Genomic DNA, 26,567 nt, shown 5'->3' on the forward strand with positions numbered 1-26,567 from the left:
CATAAACAGTGTACTCTTTGACCAGTAGTTTACAGTTTTATTCTGATCATTGAAGTTTTTCCAGGTAGTTGTACATTTAAGTCTGACTCCTGAAAGAATTGCCACTATTTTCTAAATAAAGTGAGTCCACAAAAATTAAAGTCAAATAGTCCTACAACTTGACTAGGTGTCGAGATACCTAGGTGCCAATATGGGCTCTGTCTGTCTGAGCTTTAGTCTTCTTAAATCTGTGAAATGAGAACATTGTATGTCTATTAAGTGTGTGGCAGTGTGTACAGAAATGTTTTTGTCATTTCACATTTTTTTAAAGAACCCAGTACAACACGTGCTAAGAAAGTAGAAGAGAAAGAATTTTGGTCAAGTCATATTCATAGTGTATATGTTAAAAGCCTCAATTAGATTAGGAATGGCATTCACATTCGCATTTTAATCTTTTCTTGTCTATTTGATGCTATTTGGTATGTGATCATAATGGTCGAGGGTAAAAAAAATTGCCTCAATATATTTAATTTACAACTTATTTTGTTAAGTGATTTCAAAATGCTCAAAAAAAAATAAGAGGTTTAACCTAGTTAAGAAGTAAGATTGTCTCAAAAAAAAAAAAAAAAAAAAAGAAGTAAGATTGTCTCTAACTCAGGGAATGGTCTTGAATGAGTGAATTAAAAGCTACAGAAAACAGGCACAATGATATATGTGACTCTTTTAAGTTAAAGTGATTATAAAGGGCATTTAATAAGTGAGAAATGAGAGACTTCAAAGGCTGGTGGCAAGAAAGAAAGTTTAGGCTGAGAGAAACTTCAGAGTTGCTCAGAGCTGGTTAATAGGAGACTTGTCTGAAAAAGAGTACAATCCTTACTGTAAAGGGCAGCTGATACATAATGGAGCTAAAAATTGCCTACATGACTTTTAAATAAAAGGAAAAGATTACTACTGCTTTTTTTAAAAAACAGTTATTAATAAAGTACTTCTAATTTTTTCAAATTTTTGCTGTTTTTCCAATGCAGAGTTTTTCTAATTTTCTCACACGTGGAGTTATTAGTTACACTTCTCTTGTATTTCCTTGAAATCTACTTGAAGGAATGGGAAAGCATCTTTAGGGTTTGACTCATCATTCAAACCCTTCAAGTAACAGTGACTTACCTTTGCATTTACCTGGACAGATGAAAATATTTTATGCAGTACACTTTATAATATTCAATTTCACCTGTTTTGAAATATTCTATCATACTGCACTCACATTTGAAAGTAGAAAGATGAATTTTGTTTTCATAACAGAAACGTGATGCTGAAATAGCCAAAATCATGATGGAAGAACACGAGAGAGCAATAAAGGAAGAGAATGCTGCAGAGAACAAACGGAATAAAGTAAAAGCACAGTATTATCTTGACTTGGAGAAACAACTTGAGGAACAAGAAAGGAAAAAGCAGGAAGCTTATGAGCAGTTACTGAAAGAGAAACTCATGATTGATGAAATTGTTAGGAAAATCTATGAAGAAGATCAATTGTAAGTTTATCCCAGTTTCTTTACATGCCTAAAAATTGAGATGAGATTTATGTCAGGCTTGTTGTGAAGAGGAGAAGCACCTGAACAGTGCTGAATACATACTAAGTCCTCAGGAAGTATTACGATCACATAAACGGAGTCCAACTCCCGTTTATCTTTGTGAGCATGATAATTATCTGGTAACAAATGCTTATTAAGTAACAGAATGATTAAACCTTTGTTTTCCTTAAATGTGCCCATATTGTGTCAGAGGACTTGTCTTCTGATCATTTCTTTGCTAGACAACTGAAGTGTAGTGTACTGCTAGGCTTATGTAAACAGGTTGGTGCCTTTCTGAAGTGAGAGGCATAAAACTTCATTAATAGGTTAGAGGAAAGGTATAAGTAGTATTTTACTTGGAAAATTCATACCTGTCGTTATATTTAGCAGTACATAGTGGACACTCAAAATGTTTGTGGTATGAATGAATGAATAAACTATAAATAGAAAGGCTGTTTTTTCCCACATTATCAACTGAAGGAAATGACACATTTTTATATTATTTCTTGTACTATAAAACTGTACTCAACTATTGCTTTTTTAGGGAAAGACAACAAAAGTTAGAAAAAATGAATGTAACTCGAAGGTACATAGAAGAGTTTCAGAAAGAGCAGGCTCTCTGGAGAAAAAAGAAATGTGAGGAGATGGAAGAAGAAAACAGAAAAATCATAGAGTTTGCCAACATGCAGCAACAAAGAGAAGAAGATCGAATGGCAAAAGTTCAAGAAAATGAAGAAAAAAGGCTGCAGCTTCAGAATATGGTATTAAAATAGCCACTTCTTTAACATTGGAGAAATTCAGAAATACTTGATATAGAATTTGTTTCTTATTAATGTTTGTGTGTTTCTTTAAAAATTTAATAGCTGACTCAGAAATTGGAAGAAATGCTGCGGCAACGTGAAGATTTGGAACAAGTGAGACAAGAATTATACCAGGAAGAACAAGCTGAAATACATAAGATGAAACTAAAAGTAAGTTTTGGAAATGGAAAGAATGATTAACATAGAGAAGAATATCATTTTGAGATGAAGCAGAAAAATAGTAGATTTAACCCAGCCATATTGATAATTACATTATGTGTAAATAGCATAATCACTGCAATTAAAAGAGAAATTTTCAGGCTGGATAAAAAAGTCATACCTAGGTAACAGTTCACAAACTGCATAGAAAGTATGATTCAACTGTGTTATCTATAAGACACACAATTTAAATATGAAGACATGTAGTTTAAAAACAAAATGATGGAGAGAGATATACTAAACACTAATCAAAAGCAAGTGGTGTTGGAAATCATGGTAAATTCATCTAGAGGATATAATAGTCCTAAAGGGTGGATGAACCTAAATAAAGCTTTGAAATGCATGAAGTAAAACTGAAAGGAGAAAGAGACAAATCCATAATTATAGTTCAAGATTTCGGTATCCCTTCTCATTAATATATAGAATAAGTAGTCAGAAAACCACAGGATATGGTGTTCAACAACATCAAAAACCTTGACCACAAGTCAAGATGATTGGCCAGTTTTCTAATTGTGTTGTTAATTTATCGTAGAGTTTTGAGAGTTCTTTATGTATTATAGAAATTAGTCATTTGTCAGGTATGTGGGTTTCATATATTTTCTCTTGGTCTATAGCTTGTCTTTTTATCTTTTTAACAGAGTTTTCTTCCAAGCAAATGTTTTCAGTTTCTCTGAGGTCCAATTTGCTAATTTCATTTTTTTTAGATCATACTTTGGTATCAATTCTAGGAAGTCTTTGCTTAGATCCTGAAGAATTTCTCCTTTTTTTCCTAAAACTTTTTTCCTTTTCCATTTAAGTCTGTGATCTATTTTCAGTTAATATTTTGTGTGGGATGTGAAACTTAGGTCAAAGTTTTTTGCTTTTAGATATACAGTTGCTCTACATCATTTGTTGAAAAGATTTTCTATCCTACATTTAATTGCTTTTGCAACTTTATTAAAACACAGTTAAGTATATTTGTATGGATCTGTTCCTGGGATCTCTATTTTGTTCTGTTGATCTATGTATCTGTCCCTCCACCAATACCAGACAGTTTTGGTTACTGTAGCTATATAATGCTTCAAATTTGCTTTAGCCTTTCCATACATATTTTAAAAAAATTTTTTTAATGTTTATTTATTTTTGAGACAGAGAGACACAGAGCATGAACGGGGGAGGGTCAGAGAGAAAGGGAGACACAGAATCTGAAACAGGCTCCAGGCTCTGAGCTGTCAGCACAGAGCCCGACGCGGGGCTTGAACTCAGACCACGAGATCATGACCTGAGCAGCCACCCAGGCACCCCAGCCTTTCCATACATATTTTTGAATAATCTTGTCTCTAAGTACAAGTAAGTCTTCTGGGATTTTGAGAGGAATTGCATTAAATCTAAGTATCAATTTGGGGAGAACTGACATGTTCACTTTTGAGTCTACCAGTCCATGAACATAGTATAATTCTCCATTTATTTAGATCATCTTTGTATTTTTTCTTGTGTTTCATAGTTTTCATTGTACAAATCCTGTATGTGCTTTGTTTTTATATTTAAGTATTTCTTTTTTTTTGAATAATTATAAATGGAATTTTAGTTTTAATTTCAGTGTCCACGGACTCATTACTAGTGAATTCATTTTTTTTTTTTATGAAATTTATTGACAAATTGGTTTCCATACAACACCCAGTGCTCATCCCAAAAGGTGCCCTCCTCAATACCCATCACCCACCCTCCCCTCCCTCCCACCCCCCATCAACCCTCAGTTTGTTCTCAGTTTTTAACAGTCTCTTATGCTTTGGCTCTCTCCCACTCTAACCTCTTTTTTTTTTTTTTTCTTCCCCTCCCCCATGGGTTCCTGTTAAGTTTCTCAGGATCCACATAAGAGTGAAACCATATGGTATCTGTCTTTCTCTGTATGGCTTATTTCACTTAGCATTACACTCTCCAGTTCCATCCACGTTGCTACCAAGGGCCACATTTCATTTTTTCTCATTGCCACATAGTACTCCATTGTGTATATATACCACAATTTCTTTATCCATTCATCAGTTGATGGACATTTAGGCTCTTTCCATAATTTGGCTATTGTTGAGAGTGCTGCTATGAACATTGGGGTACAAGTGCCCCTGTGCATCAGTACTCCTGTATCCCTTGGATAAATTCCTAGCAGTGCTATTGCTGGGTCATAGGGTAGGTCTAGTTTTAATTTTCTGAGGAACCTCCACACTGCTTTCCAGAGCGGCTGCACCAATTTGCATTCCCACCAACAGTGCAAGAGGGTTCCCGTTTCTCCACATCCTCTCCAGCATCTATAGTCTCCTGATTTGTTCATTTTGGCCACTCTGACTGGCGTGAGGTGATACCTGAGTGTGGTTTTGATTTGTATTTCCCTGATAAGGAGCGACGCTGAACATCTTTTCATGTGCCTGTTGGCCATCTGGATGTCTTCTTTAGAGAAGTGTCTATTCATGTTTTCTGCCCATTTCTTCACTGGGTTATTTGTTTTTCGGGTGTGGAGTTTGGTGAGCTCTATATAGATTTTAGATACTAGCCCTTTGTCCGATATGTCATGTGCAAATATCTTTTCCCATTCCGTTGGTTGCCTTTTAGTTTTGTTGGTTGTTTCCTTTGCTGTGCAGAAGCTTTTTATCTTCATAAGGTCCCAGTAATTCACTTTTACTTTTAATTCCCTTGCCTTTGGGGATGTGTCGAATAAGAGATTGCTACGGCTGAGGTCAGAGAGATCTTTTCCTGCTTTCTCCTCTAAGGTTTTGATGGTTTCCTGTCTCACATTTAGGTCCTTTATCCATTTTGAGTTTATTTTTGTAAATGGTGTGAGACAGTGGTCTAGTTTCAACCTTCTGCATGTTGCTGTCCAGTTCTCCCAGCACCATTTGTTAAAGAGGCTGTCTTTTTTCCATTGGATGTTCTTTCCTGCTTTGTCAAAGATGAGTTGGCCATACGTTTGTGGGTCTAGTTCTGGGGTTTCTATTCTATTCCATTGGTCTGTGTGTCTGTTTTTGTGCCAATACCATGCTGTCTTGATGATGACAGCTTTGTAGTAGAGGCTGAAGTCTGGGATTGTGATGCCTCCTGCTTTGGTCTTCTTCTTCAAAATTCCTTTGGCTATTCGGGGCCTTTTGTGGTTCCATATGAATTTTAGGATTGCTTGTTCTAGTTTCGAGAAGAATGCTGGTGCAATTTTGATTGGGATTGCATTGAATGTGTAGATAGCTTTGGGTAGTATTGACATTTTGACAATATTTATTTTTCCAATCCATGAGCAGGGAATATCTTTCCATTTCTTTAAGTCTTCTTCAATTACCTTCATAAGCTTTCTATAGTTTTCAGCATACAGATCCTTTACATCTTTGGTTAGATTTATTCCTAGGTATTTTATGCTTCTTGGTGCAACTGTGAATGGGATCATTTTCTTTATTTGTCTTTCTGTTGCTTCATTGTTAGTGTATAAGAATGCAACTGATTTCTGGACATTGATTTTGTATCCTGCAACTTTGCTGGTGAATTCATTTTTTTTATATTTATCTTGTATCTCACAACTTTGCTGTATTCATTTAGTACTGTAGGAGTTGTTTTTCTTTTTTTTTTTTTTTTTACCTACCCAGTTATGTTTTCTGAGAATAGGGACAGTTTTAATTGTTTTTTATCTGTATCCTTTTTATTTCCTTTTCTTGCCTTACTGTTCTGGCTAAAACTTCTCTAGCATTGTCTACCACTGTGATGAGTAAGAGTGATGAGATAGATATCAGCTTTCTTTGTTGTCTATCTTCAGGGAAAGCATTTTGTTAATTGTAGTTCTGTAGATAGATGCTCTTTATTAAGTTGAGGAAGTTCTCTTGTAACCCTATTTTCTGAAGATTTTTATCATGAAGAGATATGAAGTTTGTCAAATGCTTTTTTATATCTATAGATATAGATATCTATATACCTATCTATATAGATATCTATTTATATCTGTAGATAAGGTTGTGTGTTTTTTCTTTACTTTGGCGGGTTACATTTATTTTTTTTTTGAATATTGAACCAGTCTGATCACTGGAATAAATCCCACTTTGCATTGGTGTGTAAGTCTTTTAATATATGGCTGGATTCTATTTTCTAATATTATGCTAAGGATGTTTTCATCCATATTCATGAGGAATATTGCTTTTTAGTTTTCTGTTTTCATATTGGTATCAGGGTATTATGATCTTCATAAAATAAATGCAGAAGTGTTCCCTCCTCTTATGTTTTCTGGAAGATTATGTAAAATTGGTTTTAATGCTTTGTTAAAATGTTTGGTAGTCTTTTCCAATGAAACCATCTGGCCCTGGAGTTTTATTTTTTAGAGCTTTAAATTATTAATTCAGTGTCATTAATAGTTATAGATTAATTCAAATGATCTTATTTCATATTTGGTTACTATTAGTGACTTGTGTTTGAGAAAGTGATCCATTTTGTCTAAGTTGTCAAACGTGTATGTAGAATTATTCATACTGTTCCCTTATTATCCTTTTGATGTCTGCAGGGTCTCCAATGCTATCCCATGTTTCATTCCTGATATTGGTAATTTGTTTCTTTGTTTTTTTGGTCACTCTTGCCTCAGGTTTTTCAAGTTAACTGGCTTTTATTATCAGTTTTCTTAAAGTATAATTGACATATAAACTTGTAAGATATTTAAAGCATTATGGTGATTTGATATATGTTTATTTTGGGGAATGATTCTCCCATCTAGTTAATACATCTATCACCTCACATAATTATTTTTTTAATTTCTTTTTGAAGAGAGCACTTAAGTTGGACTTTTAGCAAATTTCACTTACATAATACAGTGTTATTCACTTTAATCACCACATTTTACATTAGATCTTCAGGCCCTATGGCTGAACTTTGTACCCATTATCAACCTCTTCCTATTTCCCCTACCCTCCAGTTTATTATTTTCTGTCTCATTATATACAAAGATTAACTCAAAATAAGTGTGACAAACAAAAAGGATGAAACTACAAAATTTCTAGAAGAAAACAGAGGAGAAAGTCTTTACGACCTTGAGAAGGGTGAAGATTTTTTTGGTACAGTAAAAAAGGCATGATCCATAAAGGAAAAAGTTGCAAATTGGGTTTCATCAAAACTAACAATTTCCTAACACCGTTAGGAAAATGTAAATGCAAGCCACAATCTGGGAAATAGTATTCTGTATGTGTATCTTACAAAAACCTTTTATTCAGAATATAAAAAGAACACTTATAACTCAATAATAGAATAATAAAGAACTATTTTTTTAATGAGCAAGAAGTTTGAACAAAGACTTCATATAACAAATACATGAATAGCCAAGTATACAATAGATTGTTGGTTATTAGCATTATTTTTAATATTTTTCACCTATAACAAAACATCATTGTAGATAAACTTTTTCATCAATGAGGAGGAAATAGTTACCATGTATTGATATCAAAACCCGGTTGGGTGTATATTCTTAATGATTACTGCATGTAAGAATGTAAATATAGGGGCACCTGGGTGGCTCAGTCGGTTAAGTGTCCGACTTCGGCTCAGGTCATGATCTTGTGGTTCGTGGGTTCAAGCTCCAGGTTGGGCTCTGTGCTGACAGCTTAGAGCCTGGAGCCTACTTCGGATTCTGTGTCTCCCTCTCTCTCTGCCCCTCCCCCGTTCATTCTCTCTCTCTCTCTCCCTCTCTCAAAAATAATACATTAAAAATTTTTTTAAATGTAAAATATGTACATTTCTTTTTAAAAACAACTTAATGTAATCCATTTATATATACCTAGTATCAAATTACCCAAAAAAGTTAAGAATGAAATGATGGATGAACGTGTAACAGGTATACATGGACCAAGGGGAAGCAAATAGGCAAGGTTAGCATCAGATAGATAGAACATCAAATGAATCCCAGATATCACAGATGAAAGGTACAGTTGACAATGAGGGTATTACAGGATAAACATTTAATCTTCTATGTAACATTGCATTGAAGTACATAACTTAAAATTTTTTTTTAATGTTTTATTTATTTTTTTTTAAATTTTTTTTTTCAACGTTTATTTATTTTGGGACAGAGAGAGCATGAACGGGGGAGGGGCAGAGAGAGAGGGAGACACAGAATCAGAAACAGGCTCCAGGCTCCCAGCCATCAGCCCAGAGCCTGACGCGGGGCTCGAACTCCCGGACCGCGAGATCGTGACCTGGCTGAAGTCGGACGCTTAACCGACTGCGCCACCCAGGCGCCCCTGTTTTATTTATTTTTGAGAGACAGAGAGACAGAGTGCAAGCAGGGGAAGGGCAGAGAGAGAGAGGGAGATGCAGAATCTGAAGCAGGCTCCGGTCTCTGAGCTGACAGCACAGAGCCCAACGTGGGGCTCAGACTCACAAACCGTGAGATCATGACCTGAGCCAAAAGTCGATGCTTAACTGACTGAGCCACCTAGGCGCCCCTGAAGTACATAACTTTAAAAGCTATTAAACTTCCAAAGAAAATTTACCAGAATAATACAAGGGGAAATGGTATTTATCATCACTAGAAATTAATGACAAATATTTTCATCTTCTATCTGAAAATCTAAAAATATTATTTTCAGTTATTATTGGTTGAAGAGGAAATTTGTAGGTAATTTAGAGGATGAGATTAGTACACATCAAAATCTTATCAGATTTATAAAACTGATCTCTGAGGCAATTAATCTTTTAAAAATTTTTTTTTATATTTTATTTTTTTAATGTATCTCCAAATTAGTTAGCATTTGTGCAACAATGATTTCAGGAGTAGATTCCTTAATTCCCCTTACCCATTTAGCCCATCCTCACTCCCAAAACCCCTCTAGTAACCCTCTGTTTTCCATATTTAAGAGTCTCTTATGTTTTGTCCCCCTCTCTGTTTTTATATTATTTTTGCTTCCCTTCCCTTATGTTCGTCTGTTTTGTATCTTAAAGTTGAGGCAATTAATTTTTTTTTTTAAATTTTTTTTTTCAACGTTTATTTATTTTTGGGACAGAGAGAGACAGAGCATGAACGGGCGAGGGGCAGAGAGAGAGGGAGACACAGAATCGGAAACAGGCTCCAGGCTCTGAGCCATCAGCCCAGAGCCTGACGCGGGGCTCGAACTCACGGACCGCGAGATCGTGACCTGGCTGAAGTCGGACGCTTAACCGACTGCGCCACCCAGGCGCCCCGAGGCAATTAATTTTTAACAAGAAATATTAGAAAAAATTATCCAGGCAGCCAACTCAGTAACTTAGAAAAACAATACAAATCCAAGTATGGGGCAAGAATATGGAAGGAAATCATAAAGATACAAGTGGAAATTTACCAAAATCAAGAAAACGTATTAGAATTAATTAATCCAATTATTTAGTATTGGGTGGTAAAGCTTTTACTCTGGAAAAACATACTAAAAAGGAAAGCAAAAACAAAACTAGAAAGACTAAAAGGTCTGTAAAGAAAAAAGATTAGAAAATAATGAACGGTCATTCAATTGTATACTTATAAAATGGGACAATCTTAGTGGTACTATTTTCTGCATTAAAAGTATAGTGATTTCAAAAAATGTAGAAAAAGCCAAAATAAGATTACTAAGGATATATCCCATGTGAAAAGCTTGCTGTGCCCTGCCTCATACCCTCTTAGCCTCACCTCTAATTTCAGTGACAGCTGTGGACAACACTTGTGAGGGTTTACACTGACTGTGCTTGACAGTGTCCTAATGTGTGGTGCTGTTGGTGGGGGCAGGGAATGAACACCCTCTGAGGCATCCCTCAGCCAACAGTGGACAGGAATTAAGGGATAAATGCTTCTTCCTGTCAGCCTTGAGGACAGACCTGAAAGGTGCTTCATGCATTCCTCACAAGATTCTGGCAGGATTAAGCCACACTTGCCCACATAGTAACCAGTTCTTGATGCACCTACGTGTTGGCTTTTCTCCCTTCCCTATTTCTCTCTGCTTTTCCCTCACTGCTGCTTCCTGAGATCTCTCTCTCTCTCTCTCTCATAAAATATGTATATGCAAATATTTGTGTAAGATTATGCTTTCAGAGGAGAACCCAGACCAAGATACCTCTAAGTTTCCAGGCTCAAAGTAGTTTTTTCAGCAAATTATTTCAAACCTGCAGTGAATAGCTATTTCTCAAACCACATTATGGGCTTTAGAATGTAGAAAAGTTTGGAAAATTATGCAGTTCATATTACATTAATATATATTCCTGATCCAGGCATATCAAAGAGTATAGGGACATTTTTCTAGTTGAAAAAAAAATACAGTGAATGGTGTTTTGTTTTGTTTTGTTTTGCTGACATTTCCCTGATTTTTAGCCAGATGTCTTTACCGTTGATTGGATTAAACTAAAATTTGTATGGGAGATGGATGCCAGGAAATGTCAACAGTTCATTTGGTTCTATGTGTATTTTTTATGTGCAAGGTATTAGGATAAACTCTGGAGGAATTCAAAGCTGAGACAATATCTGCCTTCAGTGAGCCTTCTGACTTCTACATATAATACATAGAGATGAACACAAACTATAATATCATAAAAACACTGTGCCCAGCATCCCAAAGAAAAATAATATATAAGATAAATAAAATAATAAGAAATAATATGCCCTCTAGGAATTTATTTTTAGTGAGGCGATAATGCATGTATCTGAAGTAAAATTAATGATGGGAAAAATAAATGGTATCAGAGGCCCAAAAGAGAGAGATGTATGAATTAGAGTGACTTTCTGGAGGAGGTAGGTTTTGAACAGATTAGATAGAGGTAAGTGAAGAAAAAGAAGTGGAACATTCAAGATAATTAACAAATAGGTGGAACAAACAGCTGATATTCCAGATTGGGTGGCTTAAAATCCACTCCTATACTTTTTTGTCTTACTTTGCTATAAAAGCTATAAAGTTAAAACCACATTTCTTTTAGCTAGAATTCTTCATAGGACCTAGGTTATCTTCCAAGTTACTCTCAACCTCAAGGTGTGAAGATAGAAGTGGGCAAAATGAGGTCATAGTCACATGTAGAAGACTGGGTCTTTGGGAGTAGTTTTGGTAGAGTTACCATCATGGTAACTTTGAGCCATGATGGTTAACTCTACCGAAGACAGATGGTAACCAAGACAGTGGCTGGGTCCTTGGCCATCCTGGAAGTTCTCTCATACCACTTGCTGGCCTATAGTAAATCCCTTATAGCTTCTGTTACCTGTAAGAAACCTGACCAAACGGCTGTTATTAAGGCAATATTTTGATTGCCTTGAGGATATGGCTTACCTCCTGGAAATTGTGTTTGAATTAGGTAAGGCTGGTTACAGTTGAGAAGGAATTGTATCAGTCCTAATTGGATAGATGATAAAGCAAAAATAGTAAAATGTTACTGATAGTACCTAGGTGTTAGGTAGATGAGTGATCACTGTAAACTTCTATTTTCCAGTTATGTTTGAAATTTTTCATAATGTTAGGAAAATTAAAGCTTGTAGGAAAAGATTTGAACTGCTCCAAGTAAATTTGAATTTTCCTGAAAAACTTGTGATTGTCACTTGTAGATTATTTTTCTGAAAAATATTTCCCAGTAATTTGAATCATAATTTCAGGCAAGATTTTAGAATGATTCTTTGTGGGTACAAATTTCACAGACCACAGATTTAATGATCTCAGTTATGCAAAAAAGTTTTTATGTCAGCTCCTTTCAAAATAGATACAAATTAAAATTTAAAAATAAAAGAAGGCAATCCAAAGTAACATGTCCTTTATCCAACTAGTGTTAACAGGGTGAGGGAAAGTGTTATCTTGAAAAGGCTTAATTTTTCAGGCTTTATTTCATATTGTAACACTGCACTTAACCAAACTCTATCCATCATTTCTTTATAAATCTGTTGTAAAGAAACAGTTACTGAATCAATGTTTATACGGATTGTTGTTTAGGAGGAAGCAGAAGAGAAATTAAGAAAGCAAAAGGAGTTGAAACAAGATTTTCTAGAACAAATGGCCCTGAAGGAACTAGTACTCCAGGCTGCAAAAGAGGAAGAGGAGACCTTTAGAAAAGCTACGCTAGCTAAGCTTGCTGAGGATGATCGAATAGAACTGATGAATGCTCAGAAGCAAAGAATGAAGCAGCTAGAACACAGGAGGGCTGTGGAAAAGCTTATCGAAGAGCGTCGCAACCAGTTCCTTGCAGACAAAGTAAGAAAAAGTGTTCATTTTTGTTATCACTGAACAGTAGTCAGCTCATCTATTCATCCACTCAGCATTTAACTGAGACCCTTTTATGTGCCAGGTGATGTTAGATATCTGCTAACTAGTCACATGGCATAGACATTTTCTGACCATTTATTTATGCATCTAGAATGTATTTATTGATGCTTTCTATGTGCTAGACACCGTTTGGTGTTGAGAACATATGTACAGCTAAGTCTATGACATCTATGATTTTATTTTATCGTCTTGGTTAAAGAAAATATATAAAAACAATCATTGTAAAGATATGTCAGGTACACGTGACAATAATTATACAGGTATGGGCATCTTGGTGTGGTAGACAGGGCACAGATCATGAGTGCCCTGGATGCTATTTTAAGGAAGGTGGTCTTTATCCAGGGGAACCCACTGAAGAATTAAGAAAGCTATCTGATAAGATCTGCACTTGGAAAGATGACTTGAGTAGTGGTACTGGGGGTACTGCCTGGAGTGAGACCAGAGACAGGGAGATCAGTTAGGACATTACTACCATCAGTCCATGATAGGTGGGGAAAGCCTGTGCAAATAGAGAAGGGGGCCATGTGAGAGAAGTTAGGGAGATAGACTTGATGGGGCTTGCTGACCAGTTAGCTGGGTCTGGAGAGGTGAGAGCAGGATTATGCCTTCTACTACCACTAAATAATACTATTGCTTCCATCTTTAGTGAGTGAGTGGGTGATGTCCTAAAGAAAACAAAGAAAAATAGATTTCAAGGGGGTATATAATTCCATTTTGTCCACATTGATTGAGGCCCCAGGGGTTGATTTCTTAGTTGGAAATAGGGATTTAAGAGTTGGAGATGGAACTAGGTTTGTGCCTTTGGACAAATTGATTTATCTATTTTATGTTTGATTTATAAAACTGAAATAATACTTAATCTACCACACTAGATTGTTGTGCTTTAAGAACCAAATAAGAGGGGCGCCTGGGTGGCTCAGTCGGTTAAGCGTCCGACTTGGGCTCAGGTCATGATCTCATGGTTCGTGATTTCGAGCCCCGTGTCAGGCTCTGTGCTGACAGCTCAGAGCCTGGAGCCTGCTTCAGATTCTGTGTCTCCCTCTCTCTCTGCCCCTCCCCCACTCACACTGTGTCTCTCTTTCCTTCAAAAATAAATATTAAAAAAATTTTTTAAAAAAAGAACCAAATAAGATAACGTATAAGTGCTTTGTAAAGATAAACGCTCTAAATATGAAGAGTACAGATTAGGCATAGGGTAAATATTTTAAAATAATTAATATAAGTTGTAGTGTAACAACATTTACTGAGCTTTTACATATGTCATTCAACTATTCTAAGCTCATTTCAAGCAAATAACTTTAACCTTTCAACTCTATGAGTTATGTAGGTCGGGGTTTTATAGCAAGTAAGTGGCAGAGCTGGAATTAAGTTAATTGATATCCTAATGATGATCTTTTCCAGTATGGGTAGGCAGAAAGAAATCTCAGGATATTCTTGTAATCAATAGATACTGATCTGCTAGGCATTCTGCTGAGTATTGGTGACAGAACCAAAATAAATACAAGTTAATTTTTGTACTTTCTAGTGTAGTACAAAAAATGGGGTATAGATTCCCAAAACACTCAATTATATATAAAATTATACTGAGAATACATTTCTTAAATGTACAGTGTACATTTATAGAATTTGGTAGTTATAATTTACCAATTGTGCAATACAGTTGACCCATGAACAACACAGGGGATAAGTAAGGGTGCTGACACCTCCCCCAACCCCCACCCCAGTCAAAAATCCACATAAAATTTTTGACTCCTCCAAAACTTAACTAATGGCCTCCTGATGACCAGAAGCCTTCCTGATAACATGAAGAGTCAACTGGCACATGGGGTGCCTGGGTGGCTCAGTCTGAGCATCTGACTCTTGATTTCAGCTCACATCATGATCCTAGGGTTGTGGCACTGAGTCCCACATTGGGCTCTGTGCTGTGCATGGAGCCTTGCTTAAGATATTCTCTCTCTCTCTCTCTCTCTCTCTCTCTCTCTTTCCCACTCCCTCTCCCTCTCCCCCACTCTGTCCCTCTCCCCAGCTTGTGTTCTCTCTGTAAAATAAAAAAATAAAAAAGATTATCTTATTTTAAAAAAGTCAATTAGCACACATTTTATATACATATTATAAACTATATTCATATAATAAAGTAGCTAGAGAAAACAATCTTATTAAGAAAATCATAAGAGAAAATATCTTTATGGTACCATATTATATTACTGAAAAAAATCTGCAGGTAAGCGGACCCACGCAGTTCAAACCTGTGTTGTTCATGGGTCAACTGTGCATTTATGGCATAACTATATGGGTTTTCCTGGAAATATATAAAAGATGAATAAAAGCAGAAGAAGGCTATTCTAAGTTGGCAGCATATGGAATTACCCACAATGAGAAACTGGAGTGATAGGCAGAGGAGTTTAGACATGATACAATAGGAAATTGGTGATCACAACATGGTCTTAGGAAGAAGAGAATGTAGTGATTCAAGAGTGAGGTGATGAGGACCTAGAATAGGTTAACAAAGCATGGAAGAAGCAAGAAAGGAAGAGTTTAAATATTTTTAAAGGAATATGAGACTGGTATGTTTTGTTTTGTCTTGTTTTGTTTTGTTGGTGGATCATATAGGGTAGACTGGAGGAAGGAGTCAAAATAACTCCAAGGTTTCAACTAGGAGAAACTCAAAGAATACCAAGTGCTGTTATGTTTTGAGTCAGAGAAAAAAGAGAATTAATTCAGTTTATATCATGTTGGGCTTGAAATAGAAATACAAATTGAAAATATCTTGAAGGCACTTGACTCAGAGGAGCAAAGCTTAGGTCAAGTTTTCCTAAACATACATATCTGGCATTAATTAGCACACAGAGATTCCAAGAATATATTATAATGAGAAACAATCAGAGGGCCAATGATGGAGTCTCAGCGAACATTCTTATTTAGGAGTAGAAGGAGGAGGAAAAAAACAATGACAAGACCAAGAGATGGTCAGAAAGGCAAGAGAATCTGGATGGTTGTAGTCACAGAAAACCAAGCAAGGTCAGCTCTTTTTTTTGTCTGCTCCATGAAGTGGGGAGGTGGGGCGGGGGGGATACTTGGAGTTCAATTTTTAGGTCTCTTCTATTCTTACTCATTTCATGCTTTTGTTCTGATGCCATATTTCTAGCTGTCTAAATGACGTAGTTGGAAATCTTGTAGGTGCCTTAGAATTTAGTTTCCAAAAGTGAACATTCCACACAAACTTTTTACAGTTTCTGTAGCCTGAATCTTGGTTAAAGACAGCATATTCAGTCAGTTACCCAAGTCTATGACTTTGAAATCATCCTGGACTTTTCCCCATTCCTATCTAATAATTTTTAGTCAGCCACCAAATTCCATTGACTTCATTTCAGTAATAAGTCTTAAATCCAGTTTCTTAATAACTTAGTCCAGACATTTAATACCATTCCTGTGGACTACTGAAATTGTTATCTACTGGTCTCCATATGACTAGTCCATCTGCTACTAGTTATAATGGGCTTAAAAAATTCATTATGTCCTCCTCGTACTTAAACCTAAGTGGATTCCTACAGCATAAAATCCCAATTCCTTATCTTTGATATAAATCAGTCATGATCTACTCTAACCTTTAAGGGTTAACCTTTAAGCACCTAGCATTTTGCTTGACAAGTGGTGAATAATAAATGTTTGTTGAATCAAGGAGGGTGATCAACAGTGTCAGACAAGCAGAGCAGTCAAGGAGGATGAAAATTAGAAGACTTTTGAAATGATCAGAAGGTTTTGAATACTCCTTGCGTAGAAAGAGGTAGAAACAGTGATAGACCGTCCCATCTCATGGCTTACAGAGCTAATTAGAAAGCTCCTAGAAAAGTTAGCAAGGTAACTATAAATGGAAATCACATAAAACCACCTAAAGCATAGATATTTCTACAATTTATGTCTTTATTTTCTTAATTTTTTCTAATGTAAATATTCCTAATATAAAGCTGTGTGCTAAAAGTGTCTGAGATTGGGTCACATTTTTCTTGCCCAAGAGCAAGGGTGGATTTTCATGATCATGGAACACATTAATCCTATAAGGCTCTAACTCTGTTTTTTTAGATTTCAGATATATTCCTAAATAGGTAACTACAATTCTGTCTACCTCTAAAAAAATCACATGGTTAGTAAGACAAAATATAAAACTACCCAGGAAAGAGTTACCTAATACCAGCTCTATTGAGTTTGTCTAAATGGACAAATTGGTTTCATACTTTCTGTTTAGCCTAATTTACTATGAAAGTGTTTATTAGGATAAATATTTAATGTGTTTACCACATCCCAAGTAGAGAAATCTTGTATTCTACCCCAACTAGAGACCGTACATCATTGGACAAAAATCTAACAACTGACCTTTCCTCACAACGTTTCAGAATTTTTTTTGCATCTCCTTTTTATAAAGAACAGATCAGTTAGGATTAGGTTTGGCTGCAGGTACAGAGTATCAAATTAATAGTGGCATAGTAGATAGTTTACTATTCTCACATAAAAGTCTAAGGGAATTCAGGGCTGGAATGGAGGCTGTATTCAGCCTTCAGGAACCAGGGTCATCCTAGCATTTCGCTGTGGCTTCTGTAGCCTATAGCCTTTATCTTCATGGTCTAAATTGGATCTTCACCCTTCATGTTTCAAGTAGCAGATGGAAGAGTTGAAGAGAGACAAAGTGGGTGTATACGATTGATTCCTGGAATCTGCCATATGACACTTTTGCTTATAGTCCATTGGCAGAAACCAAGTCTTGTTGTGACCACACATGATTATAAGGGAGCCTTAGAAATATAGTCTCAAAACAAATTCAGTTATAACAATTCCATGGCAGATTCTATAACTTTATATCATCTTAGAAAATAAGTAAGAACCACTCAACACTTTGATTCAATAACAAGATGGGTAGAGAGTGTAAGTCTTTTCTCAGCTACCAGTGCTGCTTCTGATTCTGTAATGCAAATAAGGTAATATAGTAGACGAAATAGTCTCATTAGAAGCCATTAAAGGCTTAAGTGGCATTGGATATGGCTGTGTCCTAGCATCCTTCTTTATTTGGTAACTATGAAGAGTTTTGAAGAAATTGTGACCCTAGGAAACTATTTATTGCACAGACCAGCTCAACATTAATACTACTTTAATTCTATGTAGGAATTCAACACTACTTCAGTGGCCTGCCTTTAGCACCCTTCCCTTTGCAATAGATTATTTGGATACAACGCTGTAAGAGTTCTTTTAAGCCCTAAAACTTTTAAAGCTGGCCATCTCTTCCATAGCATGTGGCACAGAATTTTGGTGCGGTTACATGAGAGCATTCAGAACTGTTGCCTGAGAAACACTGGTTCTCCTGTTAGAACTCTTGCTGCTACTCCTGTGCTTCATATGGGCTCTTAAAATTTTTAACATACATGGAAATATTTATCTTTTAGACATCCCTATTCTGTTTCATCCAGTTTTTGGTTTTGTTTTACACTGAAAGTTGCCTTCAGCAATTGGCATACGGTAAACATTACATAAATATTTGAATTAGTTAGGAAGTCCCTTCTTTGTACATTTTTTCCTTGGTGATGAAGATACTGTCCTGAAGATATATACTTGCCTCCCTAAAATCCCAGCCATGCCTTTTTTTTTTGTATCCTTAAGGGAATAGTGACTGTAAAAAATAGAGATTTGTGTATATATAATAAATATAAAAGATATATAAACTACATAATATTTTCTGTAGTGTAAAAAATAGTTCAATTTTATCTAATCCACTGCAAGATGGCTTTATTTGATGACTTCTTAAAAGATTAATGTATTCTGTGACAATAAAATTTCATTTACATTTCCAGCAACGTGAACTGGAAGAATGGCAGTTGCAGCAAAGACGACAAGGATGTATTAATGCAATTATTGAAGAAGAAAGACTAAAACTTCTCAAAGAACATGCTACAAAATTACTAGGATATCTTCCTAAAGTAAGTGAGATTTAATTCAAGGTATAATCTTCCTAAACTCTAATAATGGGGAAAAAAACAGAGGGCCTGGGTTTCACTTACTTGTGGCTGTTACAAAGCAGCAGTGGGATCGGAGGCAGTCATTGAACATCTGTCTCTAAAATTAGAGTTGGTCTTGGCACATTTTTTTTTTTTCTTAATGTTTATTTATTTTTGAGAGAGAAAGTACAAGCAGCAAAGAGTCAGAGAGAAAGGAGACACAGAATCTGAAGCAGGCTCCAGGCTCTGAGCTGTCTGCACAGAGCCTGACTTGGTGCTTGAACTCATGGACTGTGAGAGCATGACTTGAGCTAAAGTCAGAAGCTTAACTGAGCCACCCAGGTGCCCCAAATCTTGGCACATTCTTAAAGTAGGAGCCAGATTTACTGAATTTAAATTTTAGAAGTTCTTTTTCCCTTTGGGTGTAGGAAGTCTAAAACTAAACTACCCTAAAGCAACCGTGATACTTTTTGTACAGGAAACTCTTGTAATTGGTAACACTGATAACAGACACATGCTTGAACCGAGTCCGAGACAGAGCTGCTGTATAATGGGAGGTTATAAGTAGGTACTAAGTAATCTATTTTTAAAAGTACTTCCAGAAGGTAACAGATTTTCATGTATAAGTGGGATACATTCTGACTATAAATGAAGTAACAATGGATTTTCCTAAGCCCCATAAACATCTGGACTCATGTAAATAAAATTTACAACCTTCAAATAGAAATGTCATTTGATATTTTATTCCATTGGAAGAATAAAGTGCTTATTTTGGGTTCAGTCCAGTGCTAAGGAAAGAGAAAGGGAAATATCTGAGTAATTATTGCTTGTCCACAGGATGTTATAGTCTAATTGGCTGATTGGATTAATGAATATGAAATGATATACTGACAAAAGCTATAAGAAATTCATTTCAAAAAAATTAGACTATAAATTCTGGAGAATCTCAGTTTAGATACTTTTAAAAGGAAATAAATGTGGAGATAGGGAGAGTCTAACAAACCTGTTCTGCCAAAATGATTTTAATCTTTTAGGTCCTAATGGCCCTAAATGACCTAAATTATTCTTTAGCTCCTTTAAATTACATAAGTAAATATTTAAGAGCCTTTTATTGTGTACTATAAGGAAAAGAAAAGTAAATAAAAGCACCAAGAATTTCAAAGGGCTTGCTTAAAGGGCATGTAACTCCAAATCTGGAGTCTTTCCTGCAAGACAATGTTTGCTGATCAACCATAGAATGGAGGTGAGAGCCAATCCCATGCATGAATCTAGCAAAGCTCAGTCTCTTAACTCTGACTGCTCTCATACCTTATGAAATTCTCATTCAGCCAATCCAAGCAGTGGTACTTGAGGTAGTAAAATAGAATTCCAGATTCCTATTACAAATTCCTATACTGGAGCTGATAAATAAATCAGGAAATCAGGTCAAAGATTTCATTATACATAGAGTCATAATTTTCAGAGACTAGTGATATTATTTGTAAACCTATGAAATAGATTTCATTATCTTGGAGATAACTTTACAAATTTTTGTAGTCTATATGTTAGTCTTAGAAGCATTTAAATATTCTGGCATTTGAAGTAACTCACAAAATATTTTTCCTGTAGGGAGTATTTAAAAAGGAGGATGATATCGATATGCTTGGTGAAGAGTTTAGAAAAGTATATCAGAAAAGGAGGGAAATTTGTGAAGAGAAGTGATACCATCAAGATTTGGTAAAACCTGGATTGTTTTGTTTTCACCACTAGATGTCAGTGTGACTTTTGTTTCACAGGTCAGTGACAGAATCCATAATGTATTTGGATTTTCTAAAGCAACTCTGTATTTCATCATTTGTAAACAATTATCTATAAGAAAATATTTGTTTTCTGATAAAATTAAATTGCAGAATATTTTTTATCTATAAAATTAATTGCTATTAGTCAAATTCTTGTTCTTGTACTGATAATTTGAAGAGCTGAGTTACACACCACATTACAACATTTTCTTTATATAAATACAATACAGCCAAACCCAGGAGACTAACTTTTCCATACTACTCCTCCTGCTCAGAGCTTGGTATTTGTGTTTAGGGAAAGTATCTTTTTCTTTCTACTATAAGGGAAAAGAATAAGGAGTGAGGAATTTCAAAGTGCTTTATTGTCAATAAGAACTTAAATGACAGTTTATGTGCTAGTACTGTTTTTATTAACTAGAGCTAAATCACCAGAGCATAAAATACTTTATATAAAAGGGCAAGTGGCTCACAATTTTCTAATAATCACCTATCAATTTTGTATCCACCCCAAATCTAAACAGGGAATTTGTTGCAATTGCTTTGATTTCATTATCAAATATCTTAATTATTTATAGAGAGTAAAAATAAATCATTAAAACTTTAAATAAAATGTATATGGGGCACACAGTCAGTTATACAGACTAATTAAAGTAGGTCACTTATCAATTTCCCCATTCAAGTGCCTTCATAAATTCCTCTTCGGTGAAAGACAGCATCTTGGCAGCTTCAATATGCATCTGTGTTTGTAACAAATCAATATTGTTTTAGCATTAAGAGTAGACCACAGGACAACACTCAGTTGATAAAAATGTGTATATAAATATGCTATCAAATGATAAGCTCTGTTGGAATGTGTACTCTAATTCCAATAAACATATTTGAAATAATTACATTCAAGGGTCAGCCTGTAAAAGCCTATTTGTCCATGGTGGTTACTGAATCAACCTGTTGAGAGAACACTTCAGTAGTATTTTAATACGTAACCTTTGCAAAAAGGGAAAGTGGCAGAGCCATGGCTTCGAATCTTCTCACCACCAGGTAATTCACGTGTAGAGAAGGGAAGAGTGATTTGGAATCCATTTGCACTCTTCCGTGTTTAAAGAGGCAAACCAATCCAATACGGTAATAGTATATTATACTCTTGTATATACTTTCTGTCATTAGGGAGTACCCATACTGTATTTACCAGTCCCATTTTCCACATTACTAATTTATCTGCCTGAAAATATCCATTTGCTTGGATGACATGTTATGTAGAAATCTTATTATGTATGTTCTATAGGTAAAATTTTGTACCTAAGCATATCAAATACATCTAAAAATATCTACAATTTAACTGTTTTTTTTAGAATAGACTCACCTTCTGCCTTTTTAAAACATCAATTAATTTTAACTGCTTCTTGAACCCTATCATTAATTCTCCTTTTTGTTTTTCTAGCTTCTTGTTTTCAGACTTTAATGCTTCAATTTTTTTGTGGTCTTCATTGGCTATATCCTGCACAAGGAAAAACAAATCCCATATAGTCTTCAAATTATAAAAACTATAGTCACTTTGTAATAACTACCTTTAAAATATAAAATTTTTGTAAATCTTCTTTGCATTACTGAAAAACTGACTTTGATAACTCATACATTTTAAGCATTTTAAATATAATTCAGTTCTAATTCCAGTAGTGGCAGAGTAACTTAAAATGGACCAAACTCTTCTGAGGGTAACAATAACATATTTGAAGGCACAGATGAGTAATCAATAGTAAGCAGAAAGTGGAGATGATATGATACTTGAAAAAAGGGAAATAAACTGACTGAGGTCCATATTCAACTGGCTTCTGAGAGCACTTTCCACTTAATGGGTTCACAGGAGATAGACCTCAAGGAAAAAGTAGTTTTACTGGGCTGAGGAATGAAAGAGCAGGGTTGCCAGGGTGGTAGAAATTTCCAGGTGGCAAATCCTGGAAAGAAAAGAGCCCTCAAAATTCCCTCAAATCCTTGGCAGATACCTAGATAGCCCACGTGCAGAGTGAGACCTCTAGGAAAGGCAACATGAAAGGCAAGAGCTGTGGTCTAGAGAGCTGGGCAGAGAATTCAGCCAGTGGTCTGAGAAGGCAGAGTTTGTAATCTTGGCAAAAATTACCTGAATGAGCTCTGCAGCAATTTGGACAGTGCAGAAAAAATATCTGTGAGCTTTAAGACAGGTCAGTAGAATTTATTTAAGTATAGGAAGATCTTAAAGAAATATTAAAGGAAGTCTTTCATGCAAAAGGACAATGATACCAGAAGGAAATCTGAATCTACATACACATAAAAAAGTACCAGAAATAATAGAATATTAGACTTTTTCTTTCAAAATAAATCTCTGTAAAAGATAATTGACAGTGATATCACCAAGATTAGGAAGCTCCAGACCCTTCTCCCCCCAACAAATACGCAGAGAAACACTGAAGATACAATATACTCCCCAATGTAACATGAGAACTCTAGAAGCCAATTAAGCAGCAGTAACAACCAAACACCTAACCAACAAAAAGTCACATTCAAAATGATAGGAAACTTTATGGCCTTTATGCTCACCCTTTCCCCTTATTCTCCTGGCCTAGTGGAAAAAAGAAGCCTCTAAATTCATGGAAAAAAGAGTGGAACTTACTTGTGATGTTCTGACTTGTCTGAGGATTGCTTGAGGGACTGTCTAGCCTGACTCAGAGCACTGATGGGAAGTGCTACACCTGAGGGCTACTGGGGGTCTGCAGAACCATGAATGCCTAAGGGCAAGAGATTATGGGCAGAGGAATTTAATACAACACCTAAGGCCCTGAGAAGCAGCAGGGCTGAGACTCCTAGGAAATTAAGACGTTTAAATGACAAAAAGAGCTTTAAGACATATAGAAAATAATACAAAATGGTAGCAGGAATTTCTTCCCCATCACTAGTAACTTGAAATGTAAGTGAATTAAAGTCCCCATAGATTGGATTTAAAAAACAAGATCAAGTATATACTTTCTACAAAAGACTCACTTTAGATCTAAGGACATACACAGATTGAAAATGAAAGGATGGAAAAAGATAATCCATGCAAATGGTAACCACAAGAGGATGGAGGTAGCTACAATAATACCAGACAAAATAGACTTTTAGTCAAAACAGGTATGAGAGACCAAAAAAAGGCCATTATATAATAATAAAAGGCTCAATTCACCAAGGAGCTATAACAATTATATATGCACCCAACATGAGTTCCTAAATATATGAAGCAAACATGGACAGAATTGGTGGGAGAAAAAGAACCGCTCTACAGTTACAGTAGACTTCAATACCCCACTTACAATAATGGATAGAACCAGAAAGAAGAGCAATAAGAACAGTACTTGAACAACCCTAAAGACCAACTGGACCCAAAAGACATATTAGAACATTACACCCAAGAAAAGCAGAATATATATTTTTCTTAAGTGCACATGAAACATTCTCCAAAATAGACCATTTTAGGCCACAAACAAGTCTTAGGAAATTTTAAAAGATTGAAACCAAAGTGTCTTTCCTGTTCACAGTGAAATGAAACTAGAAATCAATAGCAGAAGGAAAATGGAAAATCCATAAATACGTGGGAATTAACATACTTTTAAACAACCAATGGGTCAAAGAAGAAATCACAAGAGAAATTAGAAAAATATCTTCAGATAAATGACGATGAAAACCCAATATAACAAAAGTTATAGGATGCAGTGAGAGCAGTGCTAAGGGGAAAATGAAATGTATAGCTATAAATGCTTACATTAAAAAAGAAGATATCTCAAATCAACAATCTCACTATAACTAGAGAACTAAACCCAAAGCTAGTTGAAAATAGAAAATAAAGCTTAGAGCAGAGATAAATGAAATAGAGAATAAAAAAACAGTAGAGAAAAATCCATGAAACCAGGAGTTCATTCTTTGTTAAGATCAATAAAATTGACAAACCTTTACCTAGACTAAAAAAACAAAACAAAACACAATGACTCAACTAACATCAGAAATGAAAGCAGGAGTCACCTGGGTGGCTCAGTCTATTAAGTGACTCATGATTTCGGCTCAGGTCATGATCTCATGCTTGGGAGATCAAGTCCCACATTGGGCCCTGCACTGGGCATGGAGTCTACTTAAACTTCTCTCTCTCCCTCTGCCCCTCCCCTGCTCATGTTTGCTCACTCTCAAAAAAATAATAATAACAAAAATGAAAAAGGAGATATTGCAACTGATTTTACAGAAACAAAGCCATTTTGGAAGATTTTATTTTAAAAATTTTTTTTAACGTTTACAAGAGAGTGCAAGTGGGGGAGGGGCAGAAAGCAAGGGAAACAGAATCAGAAGCAAGCTTCAGGTTCTGAGCTGTCAGCACAGAGCCCAACGTGAGCTCAAACTCACAAACCTTGAGATCATGACCTAGGTGAAGACGTTTAACCAACTGAGCCACCCAGGTGCCCCCATTTTGGGAGATTTTATTATTTATTTATTTATTTATTTATTTATTTATTTATTTATTATTTTTGGAAGATTTTAAATAAATGGGAGAGTAGACATTACAACTGATATCCCAGAAATACAGAAGATAAGAGAATACTATGAACAGTGGTACACCAATAAATTGGATAACCTAGATGAAACAAATTCCTAGACATTCCCAATCTACTAAAACTGAATGATAAATACGAAATCAGTTCAGGAAATCCAAATAAATCTGTATCTAGTTAGGAGATTGAAGGAGTATTCAAAAACCTTTTAATAAGGAAATCCCTATTCAAAAACCTTTTAACAAGGAAATCCCTGAACTAGATGGCTTCACTGGTGAATTCTACCAAATATTAAAAAAAAAAAAGAACATGAACCATCTTTAAATTCTTTACCCAAACTGAAGAGAACAAAACACTTCCAAACTCATTCTATGAAGACAGCATCAGCCTAATACCAAAGCCAGACAAAAATACAACAAAAAAAACTACAGACCTATATCCCTCACAAATACTTACGTGAAAATCCTCAACAAAATAATAGCACACAATTCCACAGTACATGAAAAGGACTGTACAGAATGACCAAGGGGGATATATTCCTGGAAGCAAGGATGGTTCAACATAATGAAAATCAATCAATGTAACACTTCACATTAACACAATGAAAGAAACACACAATCCTCTTGAATGATGTCAAAAAAGGATTTGAGAAGATTAAACACGCTTTCATGTTAAAAAACATGAAACAGACAAGGAACAATGATCCTACTTCAACATAATAAAAGCCCCACATGAAAAGCCCACAGCTAATATACTCAGTGGTAAAAGACCAGAAGCTTTTACTCCATTATCAAGAACAAGACAAGGACACCTGCTTTTGCCACTTTATCCAACATAGTACTGGAAGTCTTGGTCAGAGAATCCAGGGAAGAAAAATAATAAAAGGCATCCAAATTAAAAAAAAGAAGAAGAAGAAACATTATTCCTGTTCACAGATAACACATGTATGTGGAAAACCCTAAAGATTCTACAAGAAAACTATTAAGAATAAATTCATTTGGTAAAGCTGCAAGTTACAGAATCAATACACAAAATCAGTTATGTTTTGTATACTAACAATGAATATTCCTAAAAAGAAATAACCATTGTACAATAACCATTGTATTGTAACCATACAATAACCATTGTATTCAAAAGAATACAATACTTAGGAATAAACATAACCAAGATGAAAGACTTTTACACTGAAAACTTGAAAACTGCTGAAAGTATTTAAATCCAAATAAATGGACAGATATTCTGTGTTTGTGGATTGGAAAGACTTAATATTTTTATGATGCCAATACTACCCAAAAGATATTTATAGATTCAATGTCATCTCTATCAAAATCCCAACTGTGTTTTTTTACAGAAATGGAAATATCCATCCTAATATTCATATGGAATCTCAAAAGGATATAAATAGTCAAACAATCCTGAAATGAATAACAAAGTTGGAGGTCTCATACTTCTGGATTTCAAAACTTATTACAAAGCTA

The 26,567-nt window shown here is 35.3% G+C and overlaps 2 protein-coding genes across 2 annotated transcripts in view; one reads left to right on the top strand and one right to left on the bottom strand.

Annotated features, from left to right (window-relative positions):
- Positions 1-21,845, top strand: part of MNS1 (meiosis specific nuclear structural 1) — a 50,106-nt gene extending 28,261 nt beyond the window's left edge. Inside the window, exons 5-10 of the mRNA XM_030318113.2 lie at positions 1,276-1,505; positions 2,089-2,305; positions 2,408-2,515; positions 12,457-12,714; positions 18,624-18,749; positions 20,376-21,845. Coding sequence (XP_030173973.1) covers positions 1,276-1,505; positions 2,089-2,305; positions 2,408-2,515; positions 12,457-12,714; positions 18,624-18,749; positions 20,376-20,468 — 1,032 coding nt within the window. The 3' untranslated portion in view covers positions 20,469-21,845. The remainder of the gene's footprint in view (positions 1-1,275; positions 1,506-2,088; positions 2,306-2,407; positions 2,516-12,456; positions 12,715-18,623; positions 18,750-20,375) is intronic.
- Positions 21,208-26,567, bottom strand: part of TEX9 (testis expressed 9) — a 62,185-nt gene continuing 56,825 nt past the window's right edge. The window contains exons 11-12 of the mRNA XM_030318115.1: positions 21,906-22,040; positions 21,208-21,282 (exon numbers count right to left, since the gene is read on the bottom strand). Coding sequence (XP_030173975.1) covers positions 21,208-21,282; positions 21,906-22,040 — 210 coding nt within the window. The remainder of the gene's footprint in view (positions 21,283-21,905; positions 22,041-26,567) is intronic.

The sequence above is a fragment of the Lynx canadensis genome, chromosome B3, assembly GCF_007474595.2.
Source record: "Lynx canadensis isolate LIC74 chromosome B3, mLynCan4.pri.v2, whole genome shotgun sequence".
Lineage (NCBI taxonomy): Eukaryota > Metazoa > Chordata > Mammalia > Carnivora > Felidae > Lynx > Lynx canadensis.